Source organism: Cyprinodon variegatus, unplaced genomic scaffold (assembly GCF_000732505.1).
Source record: "Cyprinodon variegatus isolate N-32 unplaced genomic scaffold, C_variegatus-1.0 Scaffold427, whole genome shotgun sequence".
Classification (NCBI taxonomy): Eukaryota; Metazoa; Chordata; class Actinopteri; order Cyprinodontiformes; family Cyprinodontidae; genus Cyprinodon; species Cyprinodon variegatus.
Window position 1 is genome coordinate 668,540 of NW_015150880.1, and position 9,753 is coordinate 678,292.

The window sequence follows — 9,753 nt, forward strand, 5'->3', positions numbered from 1 at the left end:
CCTCTTTAGCGGTAGGTTTTGCAGCTTCTATTTTACAACTACAAATCTGGTTTTTCTTTTCTGTAAAATATTGAATCTTATCCTTTTCTCCATGAAAAAAAAAATAAATAAATTTATAAACACATAATTAGATACTATTTTGCATTTTAGCACTTTAAGCCAATAATAAATGTTCTTTTCTTGGAGCGAGAGAGGCAGCTGAAGACATAAATGTCAATAATATAAATTACAGACAACAAGAGTTTTAAAAAATATACATCACATTTATTTGTACTGACACCAGGGGTCCGTACAGAGTTCTCTTTGTCTATTCATGAGTTTGGGCACTAAAGGTACCAGTTTCCTACTTCCATACATCCAACAGTGAACAAACTGTATCAACAAGCATTTCTGAGTCGCTACTAAAAAACAGAGTTGGACAGAGCTGACACACATCACTGTTATTTTTTTCTAAAGGTAACACAATGTACAAAAAGCAAATCTGGAAATAGTAATATTCTTGGTTCCATATAAAAGTTTTTTTTTTTCTCCTCAGTGTGTGAATAAGAAAACAATGCACTTATCTCTATGGAGCCTCTGCTGCATTGCTGTTAGGCAGCCAACGTGTAAATTAATGTAGATCAGTAATGAAAGTTAACATGTCAGCTGATTCCTGTATTACTACCACAGCAGCGTTCAAGGAATAGTTTATGCTCCATGGATCCCTGGAGCTGTGGGAGCCTTCAGGAAGTGGTAAGGTACCGGTCACCGAGAAAGACCCAGAAGGTTAAAACAAACCATGTAACAAATCTTTCCACACAAAGTTACATTACAGCACCACCTGACTGTGATGTTCAGAAAATAATGTGCAAATCAAAACATCTGGGGCCTTTGGATGAAACCAAAAAAGTATGACTTCAGTGGTGTTGAATGGAATCTGGCTGACTTGATCCCCGTTGGCAAACCTTGGGCCCTTTTAGGCGTCTAAGGCCAAAGCATTCAGGCAGTCAGAGGGAGTTAGGGAGCAGATGGGTGGCGGCCTCCCTTCAGAAACATGAGGATGTGAGAGCTTCCTCACCAAGAAATCGAAGGCATCAGGAGAACCGAAATCAGCGCTGTCCATGTTATGCTCTGTTTCAGGCAATGCACTGACTGCTGGCTGCTTTTTGCTCGAACGCCTAACAAAGAAGAAGGAGGGACGTCAATACTGATGATCACAAAGAAACATTAATTTTGTAGACCATTGATCTTTGAATAAATTGATCCAGTGGCGTCTGGAGCTGCACAGACATATTCATTTTTCTTTAAGACATAAATTAGAAAAACGACAGTCACATGTCCTATAAAGTTTCTTTGTCACTTAAAGAAACAGGATCCTGTTGCTTAAAATGGCTTTGCATGAGTAGGACGGTTCATGTGGGTAATGCAATTAAAACTGAATTAAACAAAGGTAACTTGAGTCACTAAGATAAACTTGTTAACCGGCTTAAGGGTCGAAAATAAGGAAGGCAAAGCAGAAACAGCTTCTCCAGAGAGAAGTAGCTTTAGTAGGTCGTTCACATGCAGTGAGGAAAATAATTGTTTGAAAACCCTGCTATTTTGCAGGTTCTCCCACTTATAAATCATACACTGTGAGATAAAATCCAAAAATCACAATGTATGATTTTATGATTATTTATTTGTATGTTAGAGCTGAAAATATACACTTATTTGAACACCTGTCTTATCAGCTAGAATTCTGACCCTCAGAGACCTGTTAGTCTGCCTTCATAATGTCCACCTCCACTCCACTTATGCTAAATTAGATGCACCTTTTTGAGGTTGTTAGCTACATTAAGACACCTCTCCACCCCATACAGTCGGTAAGAATCCAACTCCTATGTCTGTATTTGTGTAAACAAGTGTATATTTATAATGAAAAGAAAAAAAAAAAGAATCCAACTACTAACATGACTGAGATGACTGAGATGAAAGAGCTGTCCAAAGACATTAGAAACATAATTGTACACCTTCACATGGCTGGAAAGGGCTATGGGGAAATTGCCAAGCACCTTGGTGACAAAAGGTCCACTGTTAGAGCAATCATTAGAAAACTGAAGAAGCTAAACATGACAGTTAGTCTCCCTCGGACTGGGGCTCCATGCAAGATCTCACCTTGTGGGACCTCAATGATCCTAAGAAAGGTGATAAATCAGCCCAGAACTAAACAGGATGAGCTGGTCAATGACCTGAAAAGAGATGGGAACACCGTTTCCAAGGTTACTGTTGGTAATACACTAAGATTTCATGGTTTGAAATCACGCATGGCCCGGAAGATTCCCCTGCTTAAAGCAGCATATGTCAAGGCCCATCTTAAGTTTGCCAATGACCATTTGAATGATCCAGAGGAGTCATGGGAGAAAGTCATGTGGTCAGATGAGACCAAAATAGAACTTTTTCGTCATAATTCCTCTAACCATCTTTGGAGGAAGAAGAATAGGGAGTACCATCCCAAGAACACCATCCCTACTATGAAGAATGGGGTAGCATCATGTACTTTCTGCACATCGGACAGGGCGACTGCACTGCATTAAGGAGAGAATGACCGGGGCCACTCATTGCAAGATTTTGGGGAACAATCTCCTTCCTTCAGTTAGAGCATTGAAGATGGGTCGAGGCTGGGTCTTCCAACCCCACAATGACCGGAAGCACACAGCCATGATAACCAAGGAGTGGATCTGGAAGAAGCATATAAAGGTTCTGGCGTGGCCTAATCAATCTCCTGACATAAACCCAATAGAGAATCTTTGGAGGGAGCTCAAACTCTGTGTTTCTCAGCCACAGCCCAGAAACCTGACTGATCTAGAGAAGATCTGTGTGGGGGAATGGGCCAAACTCCCTCCTGCAGAGTGTGCAAACCTGGTGAAAAAACTACAGGAAACATTTCACCTCTGTAATTGCAAACAAAAGCTACTGTACCAAATATTAACATTGATTTTCTCAGATGTTCAAATACTTATTTGCACCTATAATGACAATTTCAGACCCCTCCATGATTTCTAAGTGGGTGTACTTGCAGACTAGCAGGATGTTCAGATACTGATTTTCCTCACTGTACGTGTGTGAGTGAGTTGAAAGAGCTCAAACCAGATGGAGCTTACCAGAGGAGGTGACAACTCGAACCTCGGTGCTGAAGGCTCCCTCTCCGCCTTCACTGAGTGCGTACACCTTGATGATGTAAGTGCCCCCCTCTGGCAGTGAGAGCATGGTGGAGGGGTTAATGGTTCTGGTCACCTGGATGTGGCCACGGCCCTCCTGTTTGAGTAACACCTGCAGGGCATACGCACATGGCCTCGTTAGGTAACATGTTAGCTTCAAAATAATATGATTTCTGTTGGGGGGAAAAAAGTGACCAGCTGTGTTTACATTTATGCAAGGAATACAGTACCTGAAAAAAGCAGTTATATCCTTGGAACCTTTTTCTTACTATGTGATACAAAGTTAAGCATAATCATGAAGTGGATAAAACTGTTTCTTTCAAAATAAAAAACCAGAAAAAAGTATTTGTGTTCATCCCTATTTATGAGATCATAAAATAGAATGCAAAGTCAAAAATCTCAATTACATTAGGAAACATGAGTAAAACAAGCAGCAGCATAAAGAAAAAATAAAATATCAGCTAGATAAAAGCTGTGTTTGACAATTCCTATGCACTGAATATCTCAGAGAGCAATATTCAAATCCATCACCAAAAATGCAAATAATATGACACACATGTAAACCTCCAAAGACAACTAAGAACAGAAGATCTTATCTGTAGGAGCTCAAGCATATTGAATCTCAGTTGGAGAATATGTCAAAAGCAGCTATTAGTTGTGCCACCTTCAAATTTTACAGAGAAAAACAAAAAGAAGAAGCCATTGATAAGAGAATGATATTAGATTAGCTGTTTACAGAATAGATTGTCCCCACAATACAACATGGTAGTGGCAGCATCATGCTAGGGAAAATAATCTATTTTCTAAACAGGAAGGTAGTCAGGATTGAAGGGAAGATTAATGACTATAAATTAAATGAAATTCTGGCAGAGAGCTGTTAAAGGCTGAAAAACAGGTGGAAAAAATTCCCCTTTAAGCAGGACAACAGCGCTAAACATTAGGTCAGTGCTACAAGAAAAGTTTTTTAGGTATCAGGATGTTAGAATTTTGTCTGTCATATGAGAAAGAGTTTAAGGGATCTAACTCTGTTAGACACGTTTTAAATGAGGGGTGCATGTTTACTTTGCAGTGAGGATTTCATTTCCTTCCTCGCATATCATTTCATTTTGAGTGAGTCTATGACAAATTCCCCTCTGCTTTTATCTGGTTAATGAGGTAAATTATTCTTCTGCCTTTAACCATAAGACTTACTGAGCTTCTCTATGTTGAGGGAAATCAGGAAATCTGCAACTTGCTTTGAGTCTAAAGATACAGTGCAAGCAGTAGAAAACCTACCATGTATCCGATGACGTCAGACTCATTGTCTTTTGCCTTAACTGGATCCCAGCTTAATGAGATGTTATTGCCTTCTTGTATCCACATGAGGTTGGATGGAGGCTGAGCAGGAGCTGTGATGAAAACACAATTGTTCACATTCTAAAATATGAATACAGAGTTTCACCCAACTAGGTCAATTTCAAGCAAACCATCCAGGTAACATGTGTTCTGTACAGTGAGATTTGCATCAGTGCTGAACTCACGAGATTTCCTGGTCTTGGCTATGACAGCTGCACTAGCAGGACCCTGGCCGATGCTGTTAAAGCCTTTCACTGAAATAAGGTAGGCGCTGTTCCCGTCCAGCCCTGTCAGCAGCATAGATGTTTCATTTTTAACTGTGCGTCGTTTCTCTGCGGACTCCTCCTGCTCTGCTTCCTTCCAGTAGGTGACCTGTAAACAGCAAGTAAAGACTGAATAATTACAGTCATAAGCCCCGGAAAGCACCAAGGAACTGACGCTGCTGCAAAATACCAGTTATAATCTATATACGAGACTGTATGCAGAAAGTAGCACATATATCTATATGTAACCTCATATCCTCTTGGTTTTCCTGGGCCAGGATTGGGCGGTTTCCAGGTCACCCTAATTTCCGAGGAAGAGACACTGTAGGCTTTTACATCAGATGGTGCTTCCCTTGGCTCTGTAGGAAACCAGATGGTTTAAGGCACTTTTAGTTACAATTATAGTAAAAAACAGCACACACACTAATTGGCATAATTGTCCTTGTCCATTTTGTGCTTTTGATGCTTAGCGGGGTTGCAAAACAATTTACAAGAATTTATTTTGGACTCCTCTAATCTGCACGGATCACAAAATACCTACTGTACATAATGAAATTCAAACATGCACTCTCTAATTAATTGATTTATTTCTCAGTAAGTAATAGAAATTCAGCACCATTTCTATTTTCAATCATAATTTGTCTGACAAACACCTAGATACACATTTAACCACTCTCAGCAGATTTGGTACAGATTATCTAAATAGTATTTTAAATCACTAATTAACACATGTCTCTAGTAAATGATGCAATGCATCAAAATATAATGTTTTGACTAAACGGATCATCTCCTTGGCATCAGAGTAAAAAAAAAAAAAAACTTTTTTGATTTCTTTCAGCTCTGGAGAGGATTTATATTAGAGAGCTTTTTACCAAGCTAAAACCCCTATTGTGTATCATACCAAATATGTAACCTAAACTATGGCAGTCAAATAACAGGAAATTGGAAAGGACGTTAAAGAGTAAAGCATCAAAGCTAAAGCCTATCGTAAAGTGGAAGACGATGCTAAGCGGATTTAACATCACTATAAACAAACGGCCAGAACGCTGAGATTTAACATCGGATCGGACACAAAATCAGAGGTTCAGCCTGAGGTAGGCACCTCAGCTTAGGAAAAGGAGCCTTTTATAATTTACTTAATTTAAATACCTTCTCATAAGTGTGAGAAAAAGAGAAAAAAATCACTCAAGAATTTTCAGAGTAAGAAGGCATTGGTGACCCCTACTTTAGAAGACACTGACAAATAAAGAAGTGCTTGCTTCAAAATAAAAAAAAATAAAAAAAATCAGTTAACTAGAAATTTCAGCTGCAAAGACAACCCAATTGCCTCTGTAGAAAAGTTTCATCAGAACACACTAAGATTAAACTGTTTGGCCACAATGAAAGGAGAGATGTTCCAGACGTCGAGGTGAACCTTTAAACCTTGGAGCAGCTATCTATATCTGAAGCAGGGTAGTAGCACAGTTATGCTGTGTGGGCGGTTTACCGCCAGGAGAACAGGGTCATTGCTAAGCATGGGTACAGTGATGAAGAATGGAGATTACATCTTAATTCTCCATTACCTAAAACGAACCTTTAAAATATGTTGCTGAAGCTTAGCTACAAAAATAGGACTATCATCACAAATGGATATAAAAACTGCTTTTTCTTAAAGCCCACAATTATTATACGTCTGGAATGGATTTAACAAAGTTTCCAGTCCTGTTGAAAAAGGATTTAACAAGACTTGAACAATGAACTCCTCTATTTTTAATAAGCAGAGTGGTCATATATCCAATCAAAGCTGTTTCTTGACCTTTACAAAGGTTATAAAGCAAGACATTTTTACAAAACAAAAAATTACAGTGCATCATATTTATATTGTTTATCCCGGTCCACCTTAAAATGATTAAATGCAATTATGTAAAGTTTTTATTACATATCACATGTGGTGGCCAAAGTACTCAACTATAATAATTGAGTAAAATTATCGATACTCATGGTAAACGCGAAAACGGCGAAAACGGCGTTTCGAAATCTTCCCACTCTGAAGGCTGAATAAAAAAAAGATCGTTTTACAGACCCCCGAAATGCCGGCTTCGTGTGGATGAGAGGCTGGTTTGGTGAAAAATTTGTGCGTTTAGGCCAGGGCTCGTCTTCGTGTGGACGGGGCCTAAAAGTACTTAAGTATTTTACAGAACCTTGTAACTTTTAAAAACCAGCTGTGTATTGATGCTGTATTGATGATGTAACGATTTGCTTCAAATTATAGAACTTTAGCATAAAGATGCCACAAAAAATAAGGACACCTATTGTGATTATTTTTATTTAAAACAACACAAAAAAAGATAAGATTAGAGTCTCGGTTCTCGTCACTTTCACTATAGAAAAGAGGTTTAAGGTTGAATGTCCACTTTGAGAACTACTGAACAACTTGGCCATACGGCAACAACTAATGCCTTAATAAAATTTGAAAAAAAAATAATAATAACTACATTTGTAGAATGCCATTAAATCTCTAAAACAGTGCTTTCTTGCTTATTTTAGTTCTTCTCCCTGGAGGTACTGCAGCTACTACCTCCTCAGCATGTCAAAGTTCTGCATGTGCCTGCTAATGAGCTACGATTTGACCCAGGTGTGTTTAAAAGGATAGACAACGTTAACATCCAGGTTGCCTGTTTTAAAGGATGAACTTTGAACTTTCAAGAAAGAAAAACAGCAGCAGTACAAAGCTGAAATAACAACTAGCTTCCTAGAAATGTAGTAGAGCAGAAGGTGTAATATTTGACTTTGAAATGTAGTGGTCCTAGAGATAGAAAAACAAAGATGTTCAAAACTGTACTATATCGAAAGTAAATGAAATCCATGACTGGATATTACCGTACCTCCCTCTGCAGAATGGATGATGACAACTTTGCTGAAGGGCCCATCTCCCTTATTGTTGTATACACCAACTTTCACTTCAAATGGAGTGAGTGGAGGAAAAGTTTCGTCCCTGTATTTGTACATCGTAGCATCTGCAGAGGTCACCATCTTCTCCTTCCAGCCTCTAGTCCCGTTGGCACGGAATGCAACAATATATCCAAAGCCCTCGCCATTTTGGAACTCCTCAGACACAGGCTGAAAGTGCAAAAAAAAAAGAGATCAAGTTTCTTTTTTAACTAGTTTAGGAGTAAACCTGTTTTCCCAGTGCTAAAGCTTGGAGATAGACAGTGAATCATTCCCACACTTTTCCACTAGACAGCTATTGCAGAGCAAGCAAGCGCCTTATTGAACACAAACAACAACAAAAGGGCTATTTTTTCAGTTTGGTGATAACCCCAAAGCCAGCTTTCACTTTTCTAACCATTTACTGTAACTGCCTGCCACTGTTAATAAAGATGCAGTCAGCCTTGAGTAATGGAAACAAATCATATTTGGCTCAGCTGTACCCATTATGTAGCTATTTATCCTTCCATGTCTGACAGGAGGATTTTTTGTGACGCAGGTTTTGTGTGCTGGGTTCGGTGATTATCCACAGTTTTTCCTGAAGTAGTGAAACCGCGTGCTGTCTTCCACAGCTGCTCTGAGCGTAATCAAATCAAATGCCAATTTATTAAGTGAGCTAGGATCTAATTAAAATATGAGCTGCAGGGATTAAATCTTTGGCTACACGTAATAAATTACAAACACCTGTACACCTGTTTTTGGCAACAGCTTCACAGCTAACTCTGTAATGTGTTGATTTGCATAAGGTACAGAGTTAGACTGTCCCCCGAAGGCATCAACCACATTAAGCATTGAATCTACAGAGGGAATAGCAGGTGGATGGTGATCTAGTTTCAACCCATACAACAAAGAGCAGTCACCATGACTAGCTAATTAGGAGTACGGAGAGAGGAAATAAATTAGCTTTCAAAAGTATTATCAGATCTGGCATTGCTTTTAACGAGACTAGGAGGAAGATGAGCTTTTTGAAATCAGCATGAAAAAAAATGAACTAGCTGTGTTTAGAAACACTTCTGGGTTTTGGGGGATAGATATTCAGAGATAAGTGCAGAAACTGTGTGGGATAGCTGCAAGGTAAGTCCTCTGGATGAAATCATTGGACCTGCTGGGCTCATCGATGGTAACTACGGGGGCATCACTAATAGTCCTCCCTATGGCTCCTTGAGAAAAAGCAGTCAAACAGTCTAATGAGATGGCTCAATGAAGCTGGGGAGACTGTTTAGTCATTCATCCTGCTTAATAACCTTGCCCACCATGGCCGTCGAGGCTCTGACAACTCTCCACAGATGACTGCAAAGGCAGGACTGCCTTGTGCTCACATGCCTCGACTGCCAAAAAGGGCGAACATTTCTGCACTGTCTGCTTTCATATCCATCTTCATTGATCACTGACAGAGTCCTGGTTTATTCCAGAAAGCGTTTAGCCTCAAACTAGAATAACCAGGACAAAGGAAAACGATTAAATTGCTGCTAACCAACACAAGACAACTGCAACTAAGTGCCAGGATTCTTTTTAATCAAGTTCTTGGACACAAACAGGACTGCAGATAAAATCCTATTAGAAGAAAAAAAAAAAAAAAACACCTTTGGATTTACAGAGCGTGGGAGGAGCTTTTATGAGGACAAAAAGGGAGTATGCTGTGTGCAGCTCCAGAGGATTTATACCAGGGTTTATGGATATATAAATGTTTTGCAATATTACAGCCACTAACATCAATATTTTTATGAGATTGTATCTGATAGACCTATAGAACGTAGCATATAACTCTAAGAAGGAAGGAGAGTTATTTTTATTTCCGATTTTTTTTCTTTATCCAATTTTCGTACAGATATAAACTGATTATTTATTTTGCTCACCTGACAACTTTCGAGAAGCACCTTTTTCGTCAATTCTAAGCCTGTTGAAATAAATCTCTACCAGACTGTGCCGAGCACAACTGTATATGTGTATATATATATATATATATATATATATATATATATATATATATATATATATATATATATATATAT

At 38.8% G+C, this 9,753-nt stretch overlaps 1 protein-coding gene across 1 annotated transcript in view; it reads right to left on the bottom strand.

Annotated features, from left to right (window-relative positions):
• Positions 1-262: 262 nt before the first annotated feature.
• cntn5 (contactin 5) overlaps positions 263-9,753 on the bottom strand; it is a 66,410-nt gene continuing 56,919 nt past the window's right edge. Inside the window, exons 12-17 of the mRNA XM_015388533.1 lie at positions 7,639-7,873; positions 5,024-5,133; positions 4,697-4,883; positions 4,452-4,564; positions 3,120-3,288; positions 263-1,157 (exon numbers count right to left, since the gene is read on the bottom strand). Coding sequence (XP_015244019.1) covers positions 1,054-1,157; positions 3,120-3,288; positions 4,452-4,564; positions 4,697-4,883; positions 5,024-5,133; positions 7,639-7,873 — 918 coding nt within the window. The 3' untranslated portion in view covers positions 263-1,053. The remainder of the gene's footprint in view (positions 1,158-3,119; positions 3,289-4,451; positions 4,565-4,696; positions 4,884-5,023; positions 5,134-7,638; positions 7,874-9,753) is intronic.